General features: G+C 39.8%; 1 protein-coding gene across 1 annotated transcript in view; it reads right to left on the reverse strand.

The window, feature by feature from the left end:
* Positions 1-215: 215 nt before the first annotated feature.
* Positions 216-26,865, reverse strand: part of grid1b (glutamate receptor, ionotropic, delta 1b) — a 434,864-nt gene continuing 408,214 nt past the window's right edge. The window contains exons 11-16 of the mRNA XM_079594461.1: positions 26,522-26,852; positions 24,955-25,093; positions 20,847-21,042; positions 13,250-13,416; positions 9,439-9,679; positions 216-1,559 (exon numbers count right to left, since the gene is read on the reverse strand). Coding sequence (XP_079450587.1) covers positions 1,143-1,559; positions 9,439-9,679; positions 13,250-13,416; positions 20,847-21,042; positions 24,955-25,093; positions 26,522-26,852 — 1,491 coding nt within the window. The 3' untranslated portion in view covers positions 216-1,142. The remainder of the gene's footprint in view (positions 1,560-9,438; positions 9,680-13,249; positions 13,417-20,846; positions 21,043-24,954; positions 25,094-26,521; positions 26,853-26,865) is intronic.

Consider the following 26,865-nt stretch of genomic DNA (forward strand, 5'->3'; position numbering starts at 1 on the left):
TTTATTTCAGGGGGCCTTGAAGTTTGCAGGAAGGTAGCTCTCCAGGAGCCGGGCTGGAGACCCCTGATTTACACCAATCACATATTCCCCTTGCAGCTCATCAAAACAAAAGATATCACAAACAAGTAAATTATGAAAACCATTTCATATACAAGTTTTTTTTTTGTCTATATAATCTGTGAAGTGTTGTACAGTAAAAAAAAACTGTCATAAAAGCAACGATAATACAGCTCTTTCACAAACAACAGCATGAACTAGTTTAAAATGTCATTGATGTGATGCTGTTCTGTTATATCTCATGAATATAATTGTTCTCTCTGGGCTGGTTGTGCTCACGGATTGATGGACTCAAACTTTGATTATCTGAAAGCACCTTCAAAATAATAATAATAAAAAACAACAACAACTTAAAAACCCAAGCTTTCTTCAGTGCTGTTGCTATGATTGCAAAGGTTTAGTTTGTCTGTGATGACATTTCCACACAAGTCACTGCTATACTATTTCACATTTTGAATGGTTAGCCGTTGCTTGTTCTGTAAACCCATCAACAACATCAACACGATGCAAACACGTAAATCGTCATTTGTAATCAACAACCAAAACCATAAATAGAAGCAAAATTAAAATGGGCTCACTGTTTGCAGGTTAAAGAAGGTCTATGACTGTCAAAAAGGGGGGGCATAATTATCAGCGCTCAGCTTTTGGGTTCCTACAGCTGTGTATGATCATCTAGTAACAAAACGTGGAGAGACATCTTTTATTTCGGCACTTAGAAAACAATCACAATGAATTTGAGTCTTTACCCATAGAGAACAAAATTCACAAAGCCATTCAAACAGTCGTTTTGAATTATGTTTATATGTCCTTTTTTGTTGTTCTTTTGTTTTTGTAACTCAACTTCAAAAATTGAGAATATTCAAAATACACTTTTACTTACTTTGCTCTTTCAGCATTTACAAATATGTACAAGAAAAAATGATTTCTCATGTTTTCATTTTTTTTTTTTCATAATAAAAATCTCTACGTAATTTTTTTTTTCTTTTTTACTCTTTGTACACTGCCACAGTTTTCCAAGCTCCAACTGCACCTCGGCTTTCTTCCTTTGAAAAGCAAGTATGAGGCAGCCCATGGTGACGATGGCCTTAGATGGATGTACTATGCTCAAAAGCTTCTGGGATGGGTCCTCCTGGTACTGACTGGTAGGACATTGACATGGGCGTCTTGGCGGGACTCTGTCGGAACAGGCCCCCGTTGGGAGCCCTGTGTTTGCATTGGATGGAGGGCATGGTGGAGCTGCTGAGAGGAAGGGGTAGGGTGCTGCCAGGACCCTGGGCCAGTGTCCGGCCCACCCCATGAGCTTGATCCGGGAGGAAGGTGCTCACAGACAGGCCCGTGCCCGGGTAGTCTCGCACACCCTCCCGCTGCTGGCTGGGCGGCATGCTGCCGATGTCCAGGGCAGAGATCTCGATAGATGGTGCGGGGATCTGCTTGTGTGCCATGTCCTCGTCCATAAGACTGTTCATACGCCGATGCACCTGTTCCAGGTTCACCTCCTTGTCCTAGAGAGGATGAGAGAAGAAAGGAGGGACAGAGAGGCTGAGATCTGCTGGTTCCAGGATGTTTTTTTTGTTGTTTCTTTTTTTGCTTTTAAGCTCCATGCAAGTAAGGCTTCAGTTACAGCAGGGTGTGTTGCAGCTGTATTCACTAAAAGGCCCAATTGGAAAGTTCAAATAGTTGGAAGTGTTTCAAATAGAATGTGCACCTTGAAATCAAATTTGGCCAGTGGGCATTTAAAATAATAATAATGCTTGAGTGAGACTAAAACTGCATTACTATTAATATCACCAACAACATTAGTGGTGGGGCCAACCTGCATTTTATAACACATCAACATTAAAATCTATAGGAATTGTTATTGCTAAAATGTCTGTTAAAACAGCATAAAGAGTTTTAAAATTTGAACATGTTCATGATATAATTAGCTACCCGAATAACAACACATCTGCATTAATAGCACAAACATTCGATAGTAACACTATTAAAGTCGCACAAGTACTGTATTTACCTTTTTGTTTATTTATAATTTACCATTTTGTTAGTGTGAATGCTAATGAACAATCCAAAGCGTTAAATCCAGATCTTGATAAACACGATAGACAATAAGATGCATGTCCAGGGGACCTAAAGTCAAGCTATGGAATGTTATAGAAAGGCAGCTTTACTTTTTCACAATTTTAAATTCAGGTAATTTGCAGTATCATCGCAAAATTACGCTGTATTTAAAAAAAGTAATTCATATCAGACCAAAATAAATACCATAATAACCAAGCAAGGTGTTGGTCATCTTTAAATAAAGTTATTTTATATAACATTATCTGCAGTGCTATGTGGTTGTTATGGTTTTCTAGGTAGGTGATATGTGATTACTCACTGCTTCAAGTCAGAGATCACTCCCGAATCTTAATGATACCATAAACGAGTATGCACCAACAATGCAATTTTCTATTAATATGACTCTTATTAAGAATTGTGGTGGTTTTGACCAATTAGTTACTTATACGTTTACATTTTTGTGGTGTACATTGTGGTACAAGTAAGTACAATAGTCAACATTTGAAGTGGATAAAAACCTTTTAATAAAGTTATTCATGAATTTTGAACAATACCTATTCTTGTCTTAGGACAACTTTGATTATTTTTTTTGATCCACTTCAGTTGTTGACTATAGATTGAAGTTTTCTCTGTTCTTGTTTTTGACTTAAAACATATTTGTAGCATACTTATTTAAGTATTGTCTTAGGCCAGTGGTGTCAAATTCTTATTCACCTCAGTATAAATCATCTACTGTAGATTATACTATCTAAAATAAATAGTATGATATATTGGGGTAAAGCTTAATGGAGCACATGGGATTTATTAACTTTTTTTCACCACAGATAAATTATTGTGACTAATTTTATCTGCATGTTACGTGCTTTATATTGTTGAGGAGTGGTTAGGACTAATTGTGTCTCTCCATTTATGTCTTTAAACTACTTTTTGCCATGACATTGTGTTCCAGCAAAGGAGCCATTTTCACCTTTTCTAATGTAATAGTTTTATAATTTGATCAAATGTTCTTGCATTAACTTATATATACACATAAAGTATCATTTGTACCTTTACAAAATGATACTTAATATGCAAAGAATTAAATGCATAATTAATATATATTACATCTTTCTTTACAGATAAAAACTAATTTGTATACATTTTAGCTAGCATAATTTTAAAGATATTTTAAGAAAATAGCTTAATGAGCAGAGGCATATGGATGCCCTTTCTGTCAATTATTGGCTGGCAGTGTTTGAGATGGGAGCTGCTTATCATCAGTGCGTGTTTAATAGGAAGAATGGCCAGATACTTTAATGACAGCAGCAACTTCATCTGTAACAGGTTTCTTAAAGTTAATTCTTAAAGTTAATTCATATATATATGAAAGATTTGATCAACTTATAAAACTATTGCATTGTAAAAAAGGTTCCTTTGCTTGAGGATGTCCTTGTCCTTGAAAATAGTAGTTTAAAGACATAAATGGAAAGACCCAATTAGTCCATTGGTCAAATCTACTGTATTTTTTTTTCAAAACAGTATACACTTTTCTAATTTAATTCATAGATTGTGATGTTTTTGTAACCATCCAAAAGAAATACAGATTGGCTCCAGAGTGTCACAGGTCACATACTGTTACACATATAAGCTCTCACAACAACAAAAGCTTTTGGGAGGGATAGGGAAGAAGTTAGATTTGGATTGGCAAAGTAATTGCACTGTGTAAATTAGTCTGACAAGTTAGGTTGAAGAATATTTTTCATTACAAATATTTTCAAGCGGATACATGCTCCACACATTCTCACAATCCATCGCATCGTAGTTCAGTACTCCTATTCGTCTTAACTAATGAAGAATGAGGTGAAATTGTAAGCTATAATGATGTAAGATGTCATTTTTTTTTAATCAATGCAGACTGTTACCGAAAAAGTGAACTCAAGGAAAGAAAACTCAAGGAAAATAAATAGTGCTTCTTCCAAACTACACACTCAATTATTTTTTTATTTTTTTATCGAAACACATCTGGTTTCTGTCAGACTATAGCCACCTTTTCATTGCTTCCAATAGGGAGTTGCATGGGTACTTTGAAGAATTCAGATTATGTGGGGATGCAAGATTTTCAGATCCGATTAGGACTTTTGGAAGCGCTGAAATATGTGTGACTAGGCAGTATTTAGTCTAAGCCTCAGACGTCATGCCCACGGACCGTTGGGTGAACGTCTGATGCATATGGCACACAAAATTGGAAACATTTGATTGGTTGAATTCAACAGGATTTCCGGGAGATGTGTGTGGCGTTTTTTTTACAGTCTGCCTGGAAACAAAGCCGTCGTCGCACAAAACCCCCTCATAGAAAAAGAAAGTCGTTTCACAAATATTTATATCTGTTACAATGAGCGCTTATCAGGATTAAATGCTGGATTTTCAAAAGCATGTGAAGGTCAGGGCTATAGACTTTTAAAAATACATCTTAGAGTTTAGCATCACCGTTCTGTTATCGTAGGGACATCGACTTAACATTTTCATGTCCCTAAAGATGATGTGGAACACAATAAACTGTGCTTGCTTGTTTTACATGTCGGTCAGACATCTTCTTGGGCGTCCTTGGCCAATGAAAGCTGCTTTAGAGTTCAGACTTCTGCCGTCATGTCTGAAGGTCTGGCTATGCAAGACTAGGCAATATGTGACATCCTGACCAGATGCAATGTTTCCCCCCCAAAAAAAAAGAAAAAGAAAAAGTGAGTTACCAACTCTTCTTTTATTAAACTTTATCCTAATCACCTGCTACTAATGGAAACTGAATGGTTAAAAATAAAGCTTTTTTTATATCTACACAGGCACAATGAGTGTACCAGATGCTGCTAACATACCATGACTTTCTGATACATTATGCTCACTCCAAAATTTGTGGAGGTCACTTATGGAGGTCCTATAAAGGACAGATACACTAGTGTATCTATTAAACTTTCAGTCATTCCACCATAGTCAATCAGGAGATGGTCAATTATGACCAGTGAATTGTATCAAAATATTCCAAAGTGTGAATTTGAGTCCTATTTTTATTTTGATATCGTGATTTCCCTGCTTCTTACACAAGAGGAGGAAATCATAAAGGTCGAAGATCTGAACGAGATCGGTCCACTGGTTAGCAGTCATCCCATCGCGCAAATACTTTTTTGATGGGCATGGAGGAATTTATTCGGTAGGCTGAATGTTTTTCCATCGTAGTTTATGCACATGTTTTCTTATTGGATATAAAATGTATCCACCTCAATTGAGTGCATACGTTTTTTATGCACATTTTTTTATTTTTGGCGCAACTTGACATTTCCACCCAGCATTTTTTATGCTATATCCCAAAATGCGCATACAAGTAGGTGGATGGAAACAATGCAATTGACTGAATTTGTTTCTTTTGATTTTAAAAACCTTTTGATCGAAATGCTCTGCCTTTAATGCTTGAAATATGTTTTGTAGATAAACATAAATTGGGTCTTCATTAATTGCTTTTCTAAACTAAAATTCTACATTTATTTAAAGGATGAGTTGGAGCAGATAGTTAAGGAAGCAGCCAACAAGTCTCCAGCAAACATGAGAACTTAAAATCTATTTAAGCCCCAGCATGATTTTTTGGGAATTTATCACATTATATCCACGGCAACATGTCAATCTTGTCACGTGACACACCACAGTCACAAAAGTGATATATCAAGTTTTTTTTCTTTCTTTCAATATTGACAAACTAGCGGTGGGCCCAAATTCATTACATATTTAAAATAGTAATATCCTATACTAAACCTAAACTAATATTGACAAACTATATATCATTTGAAAGCTTACAATCTCTAGTTTTCATATTTGGTGACTGATTTTCAAAATATATTACAGAGGAGCTGTAATTTATCAATTTGCAACAATAATATTTTCATACTCCTAAGGTGTTCAGTCCTTTATTTTGAAATAGTGATGAACATGAAAAATCATGAAAAAAATGGTAGAAACCTCAGTTTGTTTTCATGCCAAGAGTTCAAAAGATAGCATTTGTTCAATTATTTTAGAAAAAAAGGTCTGAAAATGTTTTAGACATAAAGAAAAAACATATATGGAAATACAGGCGCCCTTATATGGGCAGTAATGTCAACTAGTGAAAAAGTGTGGTACTGCGCCCAAACAAAATCTTACTGAAAGCTCATTTTTTGAGATATCAACCTAAAATTTAAAACACAACTTGTTCAGATTTTTGGCTTTGATTTTTGTGCAGTTTTAGAGTCACCAGGGTTTTGAAAAAATATATTTTATATAAAATATGAATAATTATTTTTTTATTTTTTTTATTTTCATAAACTCAAACTTCTATAACTTTTTTTCTGTTACACTTTCTTAATTTATTTCACTTCTACAAAAATCTGCGAATTTTCTTCTTTAAAACAAGACCAATCTTACATCCATATTCCAAAGCATTCTTGAGTTACAAACATTTAAGTTCGGAAAGTGCATTTTCATGTATATTCAAAAAAAGGGGGGTGACACTTAAAGGGTTAACTATATTGCATTTAATATTACGATTCTCAAATATATTTAAGTAAATGTATTTTGTCATTTAAATAACTTTATAATGATCATGTTAGTTGATCTATAACAGATGATGGGTGCTGCCATGCCATGATGCGGAATTACAACATCAATTCGTCCACTTCTCCAAAAAGTCATGAAAGTAAATTACCGGTGAATTGTAAACTTTATAGATACTTACACAATGTGTATCTGATATGAGTCTGCATTTGACTGCAATCTTTTGGCGAACTTTTGACTGATTGTGTATCACAAACTCTACAACACCTATTAAAAATGGAGAGGACATAATCTTTCTCTAAACTTCTTAAGACTGAGTGGTTTTGCAGACTGTAGTTTTATAGGTATTTCACTGTAGCTTTCATTCGTGAACAAGTTGCAAAACTTTTAAAATACATCCTTGCTTCTTTTTGCAGGTATGCAAATGCATTGTGAATCATTTTTTATGAGATGAATCATTCAGCCTACCGAATAAATTCCTCCATGCCCATTAAAAAAGTATTTGCGCGATGGGATGACTGCTAACCAGTGGACCGATCTCGTTCAGATCTTCGACCTTTATGATTTCCTCCTCTTGTGTAAGAAGCAGGGAAATCACGATATCAAAATAAAAATAGGACTCAAATTTTTTAACACAATTATGAGATGTTTTAAGTGTTTAGTCATTTAAATTTTATGGCGATTATATGCATACATCACTGATTCATGAAATAAACCCACACTAATTAAATCATCACTGCCACAAGTACTGGAAATCTTATTGAAATATGTTCATAATCATGCTGCATCTGGCTTCACGCCTCGACATATAAATGGCACCAATTAAACAGCATAAGTGTTCTTAACACTCATTTTGACTAAACTGGAAAATCATTTATCATCATTAATGTGGTATTGTGCTAATTGTAAAAAGTGTTTCGAAGTAGAAATAGTAGGGGCGTCATTCTAAACCCAACACAACAACAAGGAAGATGAATCTGCTAAATGAGACAACTAAAACGCAAAAAAAAAAAAAACTTTAATGTTAGATGGATTCTACATCTGGTCCTGTTAATTCTCAGCCAATCAAAGAAGAGGCCTACGATTCTATTCTGACCTGTGTCAATAGCTTCTGCTTCATCCCAGTCTCTTTCTCTGTCTGTCCAAATGTCCTTGCTCTCCTCCGATGAAGCAGTAGCAATATCATTATATGTCAATGGACCAGAAACCCTTGCCAGTCTGTAATCCTTAGTAACCTGCATGAGATCATAAACAAATGAAGAATAAATGTAAAATAGAAAATATAGAGATAAATAAATCCATAAAACGTGTCCACATTGACATATAATTGCAACAGGAGGTCACACAGTAAATTACTAGGGATTATTGACTGTTTGGGGTTGGAATTATGTTCTTTTGGGGTGGCTCTTTTTTTTAGGATAACTGAGCAGACAGACTCATGCAAGCACCCAATTTGTCCACACTTTAGTTTACGGATCCACATCAACCCTGTTTCAGTTTATTACAAGCAGTTTCCATTGGCAGTGGATGAGGCTTTGGTATAAAAGAGAGGTTGTAAAGTGAAGTAATTATTCAGATATTTAGAAGTAGGTGATTTGAATAGAACAGTAGATACTTAATTGCCATCTTTAAGGCGTGTTTATGGATATAAAGTGTTGTCTAAAACACTAAAAAAGAAAAGAGCAAACAATAAAAGAGAAGATGTTACATTTTAAGGTTGCCAAATAACTAAGGAATTTTATAGTATAAAATACTGGCAGCAGGGATTTTTTTTTTTAAACTATTTTGCCACTTACAATATGCATTCTGTAAATTCTGTATTTAAGGTGAAAATATCTGGCATTCATTTGCATGTTCAAATCATTTAACATGATATAGCCCCAGTAGAGCATTCTGGAATACAAAAACAGCATACTATTATTACTTTGGATTTAAAGTCAAATTTAATTGGTGGAATATAGTAGCTCTGTTTCTAAACTTGTTGAGCTGTTGGCTTTCAAAGCATCAGAGGGGCCACAATGTAAAAGCTGTTCCAAAAGGTATGATTAGATACCTTCTTTTGGCCAAAATCTAAAGCATTATTGCATTTATAATTTGCAGAGATGACATTCTCAGAATGCAGTGCAACGAGCTCATTGAAAAAATCCATCCATGACATCCATCTCTCAAAAAGTCGAGAGAAACGTTAAATATATTGCATTCAATACTGAAAAGTATCAATAAAATTACTCAATATTTGTGTGCTGTATATTTTATGCTTATTAGAGTATAACATTTTTTTTTTTTTTTACTTACAACTGAATTACAATAGGGAAATAAAATGTGACAAGGTCCACGCTCCAAGAGCCGAACTATTTGATTGCTTCACAACTCTATTTAATTGAGTTGGTGCCTATTTAGAGTGTTTTAGATCAATCATTGCTACCTTGAAAAATAGTTGCCTATAAAGACAGTACACCAGCAGTTCTCTAGGCTTTGAAGCAGAGCTTTTGCCTTCTGAAATGGTCTAAACTCCACATTCACACATTGTTAGTAATTGTGACATTCTAATCCATAAAACCTGCTCAATCAAGGGCACTCTGCACACCCCAAGCACAAATAAAATCTGTTATGTTTAATGTACGGGGGACCAATTTTGATTTCATCAGGGCACACCTATAACTGTGTGTACTGGAGCTCGACTAAATCGGGGCTCGCGTCTGCTGCGGGATCCTTAAAGTAGAGTGTGGCAGTGTCCTCTCCCTGCTCTGTCTTCCGCGCCCTGAGCTCGGTCACCTCTTTGGGCTGCTCTTGCCGGCAGCGATTGCTGTTCCACCACATTTCCAGGGCGGCCACCAGACAGGCCAACAGGAGCCCCGCTGCTAGGATGCAGAAGACGCCGGCGAAGCTATGCAGCTTGAGCGAGCGACCATCCGGTTGGGCATTACTGTGGCTGTTGAGGTCGCAGCGGCCAGTCCGAGGCCACCACTTTTGTTTCAATACATCCAGGTCTCCTTTCTCCTGCAGCTCCAGAATCCTGTGAGGGATGACAACAGAGTGTACTTATTTCATGTTAGGTTTTTACATATGTCTCCTTTATTTACTCTCAAATATTCTGAATGCAGCCAGTTAGAAAACTTGTAGGTGCCTCTGCCAATAGCACAAGCCAATAGCAGGGCTGTTTTATTTTTTTTGACCAATGGCAGACAAGGGAGTGTTTGAGATACTGTTTGGAAACAGTAATTAGTGGTATTTGCCAATACAGGCATCCACCCAGAACAACAAAAATGACTTTCATTACTAAACATAACAATCACTGTACAGACAATTATGGATTAGAATCAACAAATTCAAATGAATTAGCCAGAAATTTGCCCACACATAAAATAGATACAAATTGCCATGAGACTGTGTTGAAACAATTGGCAACCATCCAGCAACACCTTATAAACTATCCATAACACCATTGGAGCTGCAGGGCAATGACCTAGCAAACACACAGAACACCCTTGCATCATGGGTGGTGAATAGGGCTGTAACGATTAATCGCGATTAATCGAAATCCAAAATAAAAGTTTGTGTTTACATAATATATGTGTGTGTATTGTGTATAATTGTTTTGTATATTAATACACACACATGCATGTATTTATTTGAGAAATATTTGCATTTATATACTGCATATATATTTTTATATGATTTATATTATATATAAATAGAACTATTTTATATATAAAAAACACATTTTTATTAAATATATACATGCATGTGTGTGTATTTATATATACAAAATAATTATACACAATACACACACATTTATTATGTAAACACAAACTTTTATTTTGGTTTTCGATTAATCGCGATTAATCGTTACAGCCCTAGTGGTGAAACAACACATTTTCTTCCAAAAAATATAGTTATTTTTTTGCAATTCCGTTTGGTCGCTAAATTTCAAGTAACTTACTTACTGATACCTTAGTTAAATGTCAACATTTTATACATTTGCTTGTAATTATATAAATAGACATGAAGGTAAAGGACATGTGTATGTAAAGAAAAAAAATCTCCCTCTTGTCACAGTTAAAGTGTGTATGTCAGGTTAAATTTTTAATTATGATTAACACAAAATAGTTAGGGGAAATACAAGTTTGACAAGTTGATGTATTGTTTTGTATGTTTTTCGATACCTAAAGGCAGAATATAAGATGAAAAAGTTCGTTATTTTCAGTCCTCACTTAAAACTGCCCCTCCCCCCAAACGAATCGTTTGACGTCATAACAGGGAGACGTCTCCCCAGCTCGCTGAGTTGTGTTGATAATTGTACGAGTGATAGAGCGAGAGAATTAGTTATTAGGACATTTATTTAGTTATTTAAGTTAGGTAGTTAGTATACGCAGGCGTATTTTCACGATGGTGAATTACTGCGTTTGTGCTGTGTGCAAAAACACCGTTAAAACCGGTCCCAGAGTCCACTGTGTCCGTGCCTGGGTCAACTTTGTTCGGACCAAACGCGCTGACTTCAGTGCGGCTTCGGTATCCAAGACTTCGGTCATTTGCAGCGCCCATTTCACTGAGAAGGACTACGCGGTTGGAGATCTCATGAGTTATAAAATGGGATTTAAAACCCGAGTGAGACTGACAGCTGATGCGGTGCCTACGGTGCTACTGAAGCAGTCGATCGCGCCCGCGTCTCACTCACTCACACACACACACACACACACACACACACACACACACACACACACACACACACACACACACACACACACACACACACCCCAACATATTCCAGCATTGCAATCTTGACACCGCAGGCTGTTCATTATAGCCACGGAGCTTCAGAGCTAAGGCGGAGCTACAGATTAGGTGTCCCTAAATAACCCGCGTATAACAGTAAGCCAACGTTAGTTCCGCATGAATTAATTTGCACGCGAGTTTTATTTATTTTTATACCGTGTATTCTCCGTGTATATTCAAGCACCGAACCGTGACGCCCGTAACGTTTCGGTTCAATACGAATACATGTACCGTTCCACCGCTAAGTTATGCCTATACTACCAGACACCTGACCAACTCTCCACTGCTTCTCTTCACACCAGATATTTCTTCGATAGGAATTATTTGATTTCTGTTTGGCTCCTCATCTGTCTCCCGCCTGGGAGGCTCAAAATTGTATGGCTGTGGGCCATCGTATAGGTTTGAGGGGGATTTTGGATCTCCTCAGACTCAAAACTCTCCATACTTCAATAGAACTTTGTTGGCGCGACTCCCTTGTATGACGTCACAGCTCAGCCCTTGTTTTAAAAATATGATCTTGACAGAAATGGCTATAAATCTTATTGCAGGGCAGTTACAGTAATAATTTTAATGCTAATTACATTTTCACTCAGACATCTAACCCTTATTTAATATATCTAAAAAAAAAATGTAACCTGACATACACACTTTAAGGGCCCTTCTTCAAGTAATAACGTTTTTTCAATTTCTTCAATACAAAGTGTCATCACAGAAACACGCAAAAAGACCATATAACGATGGACAACAAAGCAAAATAGTGAGATGAATTCTCCACTTAAGCAGAGATGACATTATGGTTCACTGTGTAATAACCTGCAAGCTTCCTTCCAGCTGTTTCAGAGTACATTTCCACCAGTCGCCCTAGGCCTGTTTCTGTTATTTTGGAGATTTTTTCCATTCTTGGTTTGGAATTGGGGAACAATTTCACAAAAAACAACAAACAAAACAGTTACACTTATAAGATTGATCTTGCTGTTATTACTATAATAGGGGGAGGGGGAGGGGGGGGGTCTTAATGTAAATGATCCTACAAATGGCCTAATTTTCTTTTATATAAAATATAATGTTACAATATGCCTCTTCTATTGAGATTTTTATCAGCAAACATCACAAGTGTTGGTATTGCTAGTGGTTGGGTCATGTTAACATATTCTAGAAAGATCAATAATGAGTGAGTAGGCAACAGAAGATCACTACACAGCTTTATGAAATCCAGCAGCAATACAATTATTACAGTCTTAATTAGTTACAAGTGATTATGTGCAGCTTTGGACCGTCTGCTGGCAACTGTTACATTCACAAAGGGATCAATTTGTAATGAGTCTAAAACTAAACCCAAGAAACAACAGTCAAATCAAAGGTTTGTGTGGAATTAAGAATGGCTGTGAATTGTGGGAGATTCAAAGCACCTGTGAAATAGCAAGTCATTTATTTGGTAATTGGAACACTGATTTAAAAAAAAGAAGAAGATATTTTTCTGCAGAACATGACATGGCTTTCCTGAACACATACAGTACAAAACAACAACCACTGAATATGCTCTCTCATTAAATAAGAAATGTGTGGAATAATGTGGGATATTTTGTCTTGTTCATGTTTTGCATGAAACATAGTTTTTCCAGTAGCTAGAGTACAAACTCTTCACTATACAAATTATCGAATACTCAGAAGCATGGTCAACTTGTAATAATTATGACAATAGCTTTCACAAACCCCAGAGAGTGCCTGACTCCATACATACTCTATACACCATCTGCATGTTATTAGGTACAAATATAAATATTTTAGTTGGGAGACAGGTAATACGCACTTTTGGGAGATGAGGTCTCGATAAGGACTCCCATGTTGCATGGCTATGCCGTAGCCTTTGCTGCTCATGCTGTTGCCGGACACAGTGATAGTGCAATCGTCATCTGTCAGTGCCGCATACTCCACCACAGCCATGTCCCACAAAAATGCGTAAGGTCCTTTTTTGGCCTGCAGATAAAAGATATAACTTCATTCAGAGATTTCTGACAACATGCTCAAATAATCATCTTTTAAGGGTGTACAGTCTAGCATTGCAGTCTAAAGGCCCATTCACGGCAAGAACAATAACTATAACGATAACTGTATTACTGTTAACTCAATGTGACATAACTGTTTATTGTAAGTGCATGCAGCAGTTATGTACATTTAAAGCACACTGCTTTAAATGCTCAAGATTTTTATTGTTGGGTGTCTTCTGATTGGCTGTTTTATCATTCATCAGCTGAAGAAAAAATCTTCGGAAAGTGATTCTAACAATACCCTTTCTTTTGTTAGTGTATAAAGTGTATAGTTATTATCTTTATAGAACATATTTATTGTTTTTGACTGGTTACAGTTATTGACCGGTTACAGTTATAGTTATAGACTATTATAGTTATTGACTGGTAGGCCTTACAATGGATCATTATACGTTCTATCCTCAAAAGTTATTATTGTTTAAGTGTTTCATCATTGAAATCACACTCTGGAGGCTAATCTTGACTAATCTATTGAGTTCTTTTCTCGTTAAAGGAGCTTCATGGATCTCAACCTGCCCTCATTGGCTGATTCAAAGGACTTAACATCCTCAACTCATTATGCTCTCTAAAAGTTTCTTCATCAAACTCTTCAGTCTTCCTCTTTGATCTTTTCAAAGTTGTCTTCTTTGATTTTCTCAAGAACTAACATTCAATGACTGTAGTTCATTTCAAAAGGGTACAATAATAACTTTTATAAGATGACCTGAGAGAACAGTCTGTTATCCGTTATCAGCTCTAAATGTTAACAACCAACACTAAATGGAAAATACTGTCCCTGTGGTGCTAGGATTCCACTGAAATGTTTTGAGAGAAAAAAAGAATACACAAGCAAAATGCTTTTTTATGGCTATATGAGCTAACACAATCATTTTTAAACCAGGTTTTCATGTTTTATGGGGACTTTCCATAGATAATTTTTATACTGCATAAAACGTCTCAGGTTACAACTGTAACCTTTGTTCCCTGAGAACAGGGAACGAGACAATACGTCATCGACGCTTTGGGGAACGCCTCAGGCGTGACAGGTGTCTGAAATCACAATCAAATCACGGCAATCACATTGACCGGCGACAGCCCGTGAATCATTACGTGAATGATTAACGTGCGACCTGGAAGTATATAAGGGCGCCTTGCAAACATGACAAATCATCCTTCGTCTGAAGGGACTGTTTGGTAGGCAGGCCCCGAGGCATGGCAGGGAGACGTATTGTCTCGTTCCCTGTTCTCAGGGAACAAAGGTTACAGTTGTAACCTGAGACGTTCCCTTTCGAAGGGAACTCGACAATACGTCATCGACGCTTTGGGGAACGAAATACCCACTCCGCCATGCTGAGGGGAGTGCATGCCAGGAGGCAGTGACAACTGTCAGAACCAGCAAATTCAAATGAAATGCAAGAACCACTCACCCTCAGGTCACACTGGGCTGTCAGTGACAGCATTCCCTACGGTCATAGCCCAAGCTATAAGCCTAACAGGAGGAACTCCAAATATGTAATCCGAAGGCCTACCTGGGCCTGCTCAAAGGCCTAGGACCACGACTTCAATTTAGAAGGGGTCCCTTCTAGGGAATGTGGCTAGGGAACCCGAGGGAACCCCAGCCAGTCACTATTCGGGGGAATATACCACCCGAAATGCCACCAGGACGGCCTGACCTGGTGTCACTACGTCGGACACTTCAGTCTGGCCAAATTCCTGTCTGTCTGGAGACAGAGCCTCTGGACATTTGCCTTAGGTAAGGCATCCAACCCGAGGGACTGCGAAGCTGGCAGTGAACCCTCAGCCCGGATCTCAGAGACGGGATATCCCGGAGAGTATGACTCAGCATAGTGCTTTAAACCCTTGCTAGAGAGGGGAGTTTCTCTACTCGATCCACGGATCTACCCAGTGTTTGTGTTTGAAACACTGAGGAGGCCTGTGAAGGCCTAGGGGCTGATCTAACTGGGAGGCCTCACGAGAGGCCTACGACCGTCTGACCAGACTCAGGAGTCCAAACACTCATAGAGACCCTTAGTGAGGGGAGCAATGGACCGACTGGTAGGAACCAGGCTGTAGGCAGAGTAAGAAGTTCCCGGAGGGAACCAGAAGCAGAGGATGAACACTTTAGTTGAGCCAGGGCACGAGCTCGCTTTTAGCAACGGCCTAATAAGGCCAGCTGAACTGATAGCAGGCGGCCACTAGCTTCCAGAACCCAGCATGGTTGGGGAACCACTCACAGGGAGGCCTGGAGGCCTACTACCTGATAACCACAGTATGTGGGAGCTCATAACCAGGAAGGCCTGGTGAGGCCTGTAACCTGATAACCACAGTATGTGGGAGCTCATAACCAGGAAGGCCTGGTGAGGCCTGTAACCTGATAACCCCAGTATGTGGGAGCTCATAACCAGGAAGGCCTGGTGAGGCCTGTAACCTGATAACTCCAGTATGTGGGAGCTCTCATGACCAGGAAGGCCTAGTGAGGCCTGTAACCTGATAACCACAGTATGTGGGAGCTCATAACCAGGAAGGCCTGGTGAGGCCTGTAACCTGATAACCACAGTATGTGGGAGCTCATAACCAGGAAGGCCTGGTGAGGCCTGTCACCTGATAACCCCAGTATGTGGGAGCTCTCATGACCAGGAAGGCCTGGTGAGGCCTGTAACCTAGCGACCACAGTGTGTGGGAGCTCAAAACCAGGAAGGCCGGATGAGGCCTGTAACCTAATAACCACAATATGTGGGAGCCCACATTCAGGAAGGCCGAGTGAGGCCCGTAACCTGACATGTGGAGACTCATAACCAGGAAGGCCTGGTGAGGCCTGTAACCTGATAACCACAGTATGAGGGAACTCACCTTCAGGGAGGCCTGGTGAGGCCTACTACCTGATAACCCCAGCATGTGGGAGCTCATGACCAGGAAGGCCTGGTGAGGCCTGTAACCTGATAACCACAGTATGTGGGAACTACCTTCAGGGAGGCCTGGTGAGGCCTACTACCTGACAGCCACGATACTTGGGAGCTCACATTCAGGGAGGCCCGGTTAGCGGCCTACCACCTGATAATCACATTATGTGAGAACATGCCTTCAGGGAGGCCCGGTGAGGCCTACTACCTGATAGTAGGTCAGGCTAGCTGTCCAGTTGCCTGTCCTTTGGGCTTGCCTACAGGGAGGCCTGGTAAGGCCTACTACCTGATAGCCACCGTAAGTGGGAATTCACCTTCAGGGAGGCCTGAGGAGGCCTACTACCTGAAAGTAATCTTAAACAACTGGTAGCTACGAGCCCTGAATCTGGGTGACGGTTCGAAGGCGGCCTGCTAAGGCCAGCCCACTGGGGACTCGCCTATCAGGGAGGCCTGGTTGGGCCTACTAGCTGACAGCAAGTCAATCTGCTCCAAAGGTACACTGTTGGGAATCATACCACACCAACAAGTAAGTCCCACAATGTTGGGACTCACTTCCGAGGAGGCCTGTTTAGGGCCTACTACCCATCAGTGAGTCAACTGCCCGAACCACCAAGGCCAGCAACACTTTTTTGAAGTGAGCTGGCCTACAGCGCCCACTTGGGGGCTGCCCATACAGGAGGCCTGCTGAGGCCTACTACCTAATGGCGCAGCCCTCGTTGGCAGATAAGCTGTTTACACAGCGCCTACAGCATTCTGGTACCTAATCACATTGCCCATGGCAGTGTACTCAGCAAAAGCGCTAGCACCCTTTGAGCAAGGGGAGTACAACATACGCCACTCTGCCTCAATGGAGGCCCCAGAGCCAGGGGCCTACCATCTGTAAGCATGGGCGTCAGCTCATGGCAATGCTCTGGCTTCAGGGGAGCGTACTTCGACCAAAAAAGAAGTGAAGGCTAGAACTTTCCGCTCAACCCGAGCCATAGTGGTGCGAGGTAGGATAATACAGAACTGAAAGTGAAGGACTCAGACCTGCCCTGTATCACAGGGGAATACTCTCCACCTCACCCTGAGGTTTACCAGGGTGCGGGCCCGCCAGTGGCTCTAGGGGTGACAGAAAAAGTATCTGTGCCCAACCTAGGGGAGTGGGGCTTGTTTGTGAACCAACCACCTACAACCCGACGCTTGAGCAGTAGCTCAGCGAGGTGAGTAAAGCCTATACTGGCAGCCCATATCCGTATGCTAGTTCTGCACGGCAGGGTCGGGCAGACAGACCCAGCCTCTTCGTGAGGCGAAAGGCGGCCTAACCCTGCTCAATAAAGACACATTGTACCGGGGAGGCCTATTTGAGGCCTAACCCAGGATCTTTATAAACCATGCCTCTGCACCACGCTGCATTACACTTGTCGCCCCAGAATGCAGAGAAGGGGGCGGGCCTTGGCCTAACGACTCCCATTGGAGGAGGCTGTCATACAGGGATGCTAGGAACCTAAATTCACACAGTGAAGGCTCAGAGGCAGAAATGCTTAAGCAGAGCGCCTCCACTATCCCTGGCACAGCCTAGGCCAGCTACAGAGGCGGCCCTGGTGAGGGCCAGCCTGCAAGCATAGATCTACCTGAGGGCTCGGAGGAGCCACAGCCTTACTAGAAAAATAGTTATTATTTCATACAACTGGCTGCAGAATCGCTCAGCCCAATGAAAACCCAAACAGAGCTCAAGGGGGCGATGTACTCAGGAAGGAAGTCAGACGGTCCCATGGACCGGACATAAGATCTATCTGAAGCACTAGCGTCAGTCTATACTCCAAGATGAAAATCCTATGGGAGGGAGACCAACTACTCTACCCTGAGGTGGCTAACAGCCCGAGGGCTAAGATAGTCGTTCTAGCCACCTAAAGGGGGACTTCAGGGCCCTAATAATCCAAAAATGTACCTTACATGACCCCATAGCTCTATACAGGGAACGAGGTCTGTAGAGAGATAAATTTTAGTGTTAGTTGCACACAAATTACTCTTAAAGAAGACCACTCAGCTCACCTGCGGCGTGCGAAGTGAAGACTTACCAGACAGTTCTTTATGAACATGGGGTCTACCACCTATACATGCCTGAAAGAGGCACTCTCCTAACCAAGCAGAGGCAGGCCAACAGAACATTGTTCTAACCATGAGCCCAGCCTCAGGCCTGATGTAGAAAGTGTCTGGGGAGTCGGGGAAGAGAGGAGAGGGCTAAGATATAATCACGCCCTCAGGGGGAGGTGATCCATGCCAATGCTGTGTGCAATCGTGCTGGATCACCTCCCTCAGATCCCTCTTCTTGCGGGAGTTGCACCTCTACAGCGATCTACTCCTCCACGGAGGAGGCGCACGAGAGGCGACACTGGCTCTCTGGCCCTGTCTAAGGTCCCCGGACCATGATGGGCCAGGCCCTCCCGTCTGTCTGGGTGTGGATACGGATCTCAGCGGTATGTATTTGTCCTAATACAGCTGAGCGCGCCCTCGCCTCTCTGAACTTTCCAGCCACCGCCTACACGGAGGTGCCAAAAAGCTCAGAGGGCGAGGGCGAATCGAGGAGAAAGACTTTCTCTCTTCTCCCCGATGTCGGCCAGGTTCACTCCGTGGCGCAGCTCAGTAACCGCCTCAGGGGCCCCACCCCCTGGACGAGATCCCCCAGCAGATTGGCCTGGTGTACCTGCAACACCACCATGATGTGCAGGGTAGCACCGGCCTGACCCGCTGGCGTGTATGCTCTGCCATTCAACTGGCAGGGTTTGAGCTCTCAGTGTAGACGCCTGTCCAGACACGAGATAGTTGCAAACGTCTCGTCAATGGGCGGCATCGACACATACCCATGCTCTCCTATCACCTCAACATCAGTGAGACTAGCCCGCTGATGTCGGTGGACACGGGCAGAGTATGGGTTCTTCCATGTCCTCTCGATCTCAGTATGAGATCGGGAAGAAATGAAAGGCTCACCTGAGCTAGTGGTTTTATGACTGAGGAAAAAACGCTCTCATAGTGAGCGATTTTCCCCCCACGTTACCATAAAACCACCAGTTCAGCATACACGGGGCAGGGTGGCTGAGAAGATTGATTATCACCACCCTCATCAGCCATCTCCTGTTTGTCCGGAAAAGCACTCACTGCTTAATCTCGTCAGCCGCCGCATCGCTTGAGAGGATTATACCCCTCTCAAGGCGATCGGCGGGCTTCATCTGGGATCCCTTTTTTTTTTTTTTTTTTTTTACACCCAGATGCTGAGCCCTCTTCTCTCAAGGAGAGGGTCAGACGAGATCGGAGCGTTCTCAAAGAAAAACGCTCGCAATTGTACAGGCAGTTCCCTCAAGAACTGCCTGTGCGCGCTCTTCCTCCAGACAGAAAAAGCACAGTTGAAAACACTCAGCCTTCTCAGTGCATTTCATAAATACCTGATTTTCAAAAGCGGTTACAGACAAAACAGTCCCTGAAGACGAAAAGATGATTTGTCATGTTTGCAAGGCGCCCTTATATACTTCCAGGTCGCACGTTAATCATTCACGTAATGATTCACGGGCTGTCGCCGGTCAATGTGATTGCCGTGATTTGATTGTGATTTCAGACACCTGTCACGCCTGAGGCGTTCCCCAAAGCGTCGATGACGTATTGTCGAGTTCCCTTCGAAAGGGAACTGCTCTATCCTTTAACCATAAACCTATCCCTAAACCTAACCCTCACAGAAGATTTTTTGCATTTTTTGATGATCAAAAACCTCACTTAGTATGATTTATAAGCTGTTTTTCTTTTAGGGAACAAAGATATTATTACAACGTAGGGTTTAACAGTACAACCCACACAAACACACGCACACACACGCAGGTGCAGGCGCACACAGGATTTTGCCATATTTGTAGGGACATTTTGTCCCCATAATGCAGGGTTTACCTGGACCACACACACAAACACACATGTTGGGTTTTCATGTTTCATGGGGACTTTCCATAGACATAATATTCCCTTTTGAGGGAACTCTTCGCTGCATCAGAAGTTGACACTATGGGAACACCTCTGTGTTATTGCGTCTTGAAGCATATGTGAAATCAATTCAATGACATGGCGAGACGTCATGCAGTAGCGTGTGATGTAATGACCAAAGATGCTCAGTCTCTGATGAATCAATGTCCAGAACTCAGAATATTCTAGAATTCATTTGGGACTTGCTCTGGCCATAAACACCATACATCACTGTGAAGTGTGGAAGTGGAGGAAAAGGTGTCTGTCATGTTAACCATTGTATGTTGAATATTTGATGACAGCAACTGACTTGCCAAAAATCTTATTGTAATAGACTGAATTTGGATGCAAATTATAGATCAGTAAAGTTGAAAGGATTATACCAAAATATCTGAAAACTACACTAAAAAATACAAACAGCCCCTCACAATGTCTTTCTGTTTTCATAATTCTCTGTAATCATATAGCCAATAGATGATACTGTAAATGTTCATACCTTGCGTATGCCTTCAGAAGGGCTAGAAACGGAGAAGTCCTGTCCATTGTTTTTGCTGATGGTCCTCCACAGCTCTGCATATGTGCTGTCCTGCTCCAATGGGTTTGTACCTTTGGCTCTGAAGTAATCGTACACGGCTGAATCCCTAACAGTGCCGTAGGCAAAGTCCATCTGCCTTGCAAGATCCTGAAAAGACCTGTTGGATAGATAGACAAGATCAGGAAAAATATATTATAGATTTATTGAAGTATTTCTAGCATATTCTAAGTGGTTTTTAGCACATGTGGTTGCGATAAGTTTCCCTCAAAAATTGCCACAATTTGAGTCACCGTTCATGTGTCAATCATGAATCTGTGGGTACCCACCGTCCTGCGAGGGGCGATATGGGGGTATATGTGGCGAGCGGGACGAGGGCCGTGGGATTACTGATGTATCCTAAGTCGCACTGAAGCCCAGATTAAAAATTCATGGCCCACTGTTATATAAATTATTTAAAACATAATAAAAAGTAATATCATTGGCTCCAATGACTGAACTTAAAGTTGTTCTGTTTAATTTCTCCAAGTTTGAATTCATTCATTTATCATGGTAATGGTGCCATAGGATTCATACATCAACAGGACAGGGACCTAACTTGGCAAGAGCTTCAAAGTCCAAAGACAACTCTGTAAGTAATGTGAGATGTTGGGCCATCTGTTCTGCTAATGGAGCTGTCAGGTCCACAGATGAAGCATAAGCCAGTGAAAGGAAATGTTTCACACTTTAATGGCGGTTTGCTTGTCAGTCTACTGTAAGTATATCAGAAAAACACTTAAAGCTGGTATACAACAAGTGTATGTTCAATTCAGTGTCAGAAATTAGCTTTTTAATATTATTATTTATTGCCTCAGCTTGCTTGGCTCTAAAGCTATGTATGTTATACCATTATAAGGTGCAATGTAGCGTTTTTGTGGTGCTAAACCCCTAGTTGGAAGTTTCTGTTGAAAACTCTTTTCACCACATATTATCACAAAAAGAGTTTCACACTTTAAAATAATACAAATTTCAAAGCTGCAAGCATCAAATGCTGTGTTGTTTACACTATCTCCAGGGTTACACTTTAGACATTCTTCTAACTTTAATCAGTTTTCCCATTAACACCATTATTTATTTATTCAGACCGATTTTCAGATGTGGACGGCACACAAAAACAAAAGAGTTTTTTTTTCTTCTTCACATGAACAGCTAATCATAATGTAATGGAGGTATTGTCTATTCTCAAATTATTTGTCTCCATTCATTTTCAATTACCTCCACCAAAACCTTGGCAGACTTTACGAAGTTTGTTAAAACTTAATGGGCTCAGGAGTGGCGAGATACAGTATATGCTGCTGTAACTTTAACCACTGTCGCTATTGGACACTCACTTTTAAACAAAACTATTAATAATACACTTTTTAATGCCATGTTTCATAATATTTGCATTATATTACGGTTTAAGGTTATTTTTATTTATTTTTCCTTATTAATTTAATGCAAAAATAGTTTGTAATAATCACACAAATTAACACATTGTTTTTCCCAACCCTAGTAATTATATTTATGGTATGTATTTAATAGTACCTATACAAATAAAATGTGTGCTGAATGATTTTAAGTGGTTTATGTTTATACTAATAATAATAATAATGACTGAATTGATTGCAGACATTTGTGTAAAGGACTGTAGCGCAGATAATTAAATTTTTGACACATGCATATGTCACATTTGGCTTCCAACATAACTAGTGAAACTGAACATGCAGGTATGTGTGTCTGAGAGCAGAGGTCTGTTCACACTCTGACGAGACACAGTTTGCTCAACATCAGCATAATCAAATGCAATCAAACATCAGAGGCACACAGGCTGGGTAAATACCTGTCATCATACCTGAGCACTAGATAACAGTTACAGATGTGAAAGCAAACTAGCACAACACTGGTAAGGGAGCACACAGAATACAAACTCATTCTGGCATTGAACAGATAGGTCAATAATAATAATAATAATAATTATTATTATTATTATCATTATTATTAACTACCAACTCAATTATAAACTCTTAAATATATTTTAACATTTCTAGTAAGAATCGACTTAGTTTGTTCATGTGAAGTGCTCATTGTCATTGTCTTGTGAACATACTGTACACTTCTAGATTACAGCTTTTTTGCAGCACTTGTCCCTGGTTACGCTTTAAGTATGGACTTTAAGTACGCTTTAAGTAAATATAACAACCAACAATACACAATTCTAAACCTCTAAAGGCCCATTTACACCTAAAGGCCCATAAAGGTTTATGTTTATGTTTATTAACATAAAGGCCCAATAAGTATAAAGATAACTATTATATACTAGGCCTATAATAAACATGTGCATTGTTTATATATCTTAAAGTCATGTGGAATCTGCTTCGTCTGAATGGCCTGAAAGTGATTCCAACATTTTTTATATCTCTGTGTTGCAGAGGTGGAAGCAAGTTACACATGTACAAGTAAGTGACAAGTAGCTAAGTTTCAAGATCCTTTCATCAAGTCTCAAGTGAAGATTTGAGTCGCAGTGCACACCCAACCAAGCAAGTCAAGTCAAGTCACGTCACATTACCAAATAACAGAAGCAAGTATAAATTATAATTTTGCCACAACCTACTAATTTATTTTTCCCTCAGAGATGATTAACTCTATTATAATACAATATATTATACCAATTTTATATTTTATATTATAAAAAAAAAATATCACAACCTGGACTAAAATTATTCGCCTACATTAAGCAAAGAAAACAACTAAGGAGATTGCTGAACCTGCTAATATTGGGGTAAGAACTGTCCAACACATTATTAAAATGGAGGGAAGAAATCTGGTCGAAAAATCTTGAATGATGGGAGAAAACGATTTGGTGATATCAAATCGTAAAATATCAACAGTAGAACTCATGACTAATAATGCAAGTACTGGTAAGAGCATTTCCACACTCACAATGCAAAGAGAAATCAAGGGATTGGAACTAAACAGCTGTGTATTCTTTTGAAAACCACTTATCAGGGAGGCTAATCGGAGAAAAAAAAGGCTTCAATTTACTAGGAAGCATAAGGATGGGACTCTGGAGCAATTGAAAAAGGTCATGTGGTCTGATGAGTCCAGATTTACTCTATTCCAAAGTGATGGGCGCATCAGGGAAGAAGAGAGGTGAATGTGTTATGTGCCCAAAAAGTAAGTCAGCTGACTACCTGAACATATACTGAATGACCAGGTTTTTCCAACAATGGATTTTTCCTTCTTTAATGGCCTGGGCATGCATATTCCAAGATGACAATGCCAGTATGACAATGTGAAGAGCATGAGACATAATTTTTCACACATGGATTGGCCATCACAGATTCCAGACTTTTACCCCATAATATTTGAGATGTAGTGGAGAAATGCCGAGGAATTATTGCAGTTCTGGACAGGAATAAATGTTGTGACATTTCACAAGCAAATCAAAACGATGCCACGTCGAATGTGTGCTGTAATCAAAGCAAAATGTTGTCCAATGAAATATTATAATTGTTGGCCAGGGAGTGTATATTATGTATTGTGGTGTGAAGCAGGGAATGGAGAGAGAGACACCAGCTATTATTTTGTCTTGTGGACTACATGTGAATGTGAACATCTGAAATAGCTTATTCAAGTACTAAATAAAAATAAAACAGCATGCAATTTTTTAAATCATGTTTTTTTGTCATATGCCGACTAATGGCAAAACACACTTCGTTGGGTTTTGTTGGATCAGTGTGTCAGTCTGTTGTTGTTGGTCACCACTTAATTTTGTTCAGTCTGCATTTGTCGGATCATGGAACTCTGAGAAATTAAACACTGTAATCTGGTGATTGTCCGCATTGGTGGAAAACATCTAAGATTAAATAGTTGAAATAGCCTTTGTTAGCTTTGCCAGCCATGTGGCCAAACTATGTGTGAATCTTCCTGAACATAAGGATGCACTAATTATGAGGACAAAAACAGGACAGAAAAGCTTTTAATAGACATTGATCAACTCTGTAGCATATGGTGCATTGGGTGGTAAACTATTTGTGAAATGGCAATTTACCTTATAGTGTTGTCCATGCGGGACACAGTTAGGAACGCAGCCAGGTTAGCAGTGTAAGACGAACACACAATCAATGTGAACAACCACCAACTGCCCATAACTATCCTCAATGCCACAGACCCCACCACAGAATCTCCACCTGTGACAAACAAAACAGAAAGAATGTTGGTGTTTAGGATGTATAAATGTATTTTGAAATGCAATAAATACAAATTAAAAAGTAGAACACTTCCTAATCCATTTCTTTTGTAACATTTTAATTTCATATGGTGGCAAGCTACAGAAATATGAGATAGAAACAGCCCAGATTCAATAACTAGCTGTTAGGCTTAAAAGGGTTGGTAGGCAATAGGCTACGCCAAGAATTAATTGAGGCAGCTGGGGGTTTAGCATGCTAGTTGCTGAGGTAACCATTTATTCCATTTTGTCTCTTGGATTAGAACCAGCATACCCCATGCCTTATTCAAAGAAACTTTTCACTGTTTTGGTGCACTTAACACTTCTCGGTATGTTCTATGTATGCTGATTTTGAAATTGGAATTAAAATATACGCAAAGGTAGACATTTCTGATGAAAAAGGTATATCTCAACTATTAAAATTTAACATGCACCACAAAAAACTATTTGCAAGCGTTTGAAAGTCGGCATGAAATCAAAATTGACCCTATTTACTTTGTTAGCGGATATTACTAGTCTTGTAATGAACAATTAATCCGTGCAAGTTAATACATGGAAAAAAATTGTTTGCCGAAGTTATCTTTAATCAAAGTCTGAAAAGTTACTTCCGGGTCTGGAATGGTTCTTTTTCTGATGACATAGGCTTGACGACTTGGGTTGGTTAATCGCTTAACCACTCCCCTCAGACCGTTACTCTGCTATGGGCGAGAGATGGAGAGGAGGAGCGCTGAAGTAAAACCCTGCCCTCTGTTCAATATTTCGTTTCACTCGGAAATGCGTCACAACACTTGAGAAAAGTCGTTTGCAACTTCCGGTTCACGCGGACTTTAACTCTAGCTTAAAACTTAAAAGTTCACCCTTTTTCTCACTGCCACATTGTTCGAAACCAATAGGGTTCAATGGGGCTAAAGACACATCTTAAGGAAAATTTAATTTTACTACTCCTAGAGTGAAAAATTGCAAAATAATAATTGTTTTAATTGAAAATGTATAGAGCATTTTGTGGGAAAATAAATTAATATGAATAAATACAGTACTTTAGTTAAAGCAAAATAAATGCATTTAATAAACAAACAAACAAAAATATATATTTTTACTCAAATGTACCAAAAAACGCATCTTAAAAATTGACAGCACCCGGGCATGGTAATTTTTTTCACATTCAAGTTAAAGAAAAGACTAAATATTTAAGCTGCTAAATAATTATTGCATTAACATGTCTATAGATGCTTAGATTTATTGATACCTCCACATCAGCTTTATTCTTTTCATCTTTCTAAGCCCTGAGTCAAATCATCACCTGATCCCCTGGATGCTAAAGCTGATTTGATAAGTTGTTTCTGAAGATAACCTTTGAATCAACACGTAGGAGAGGGAATGATTGAAGTACCTTGTTGTACAAAGGCTCCATAGACAATCCATATAGCACTATGCAATGAGTTAAACATGGATGAACCGTGATGGGCTCCTGGAGGATTCTGGGAGCGGAGCATCTGCATCCGTGTCAGCAGGAAGATCAAAACGCCCACCACGGGAATGGCAGCGGCGATACAGGCCCACACAGCCAAGTCAAAAGGGGCAAACAGGGAAAAAATGTTGATCTTTTCCTCGGGTTTGCGATGTAGGATCCCTACAGTGTAATCCATGTAGCGTTTGCTGAAGTCCACAACGTTCTCTCGCTCTGGTGTTATAGTAATGGCAGAAACTGCCAGATCAGCTCTCTGTAAAGACAAT

The sequence above is a fragment of the Phoxinus phoxinus genome, assembly GCF_949152265.1.
Source record: "Phoxinus phoxinus genome assembly, chromosome: 21".
Lineage (NCBI taxonomy): Eukaryota > Metazoa > Chordata > Actinopteri > Cypriniformes > Leuciscidae > Phoxinus > Phoxinus phoxinus.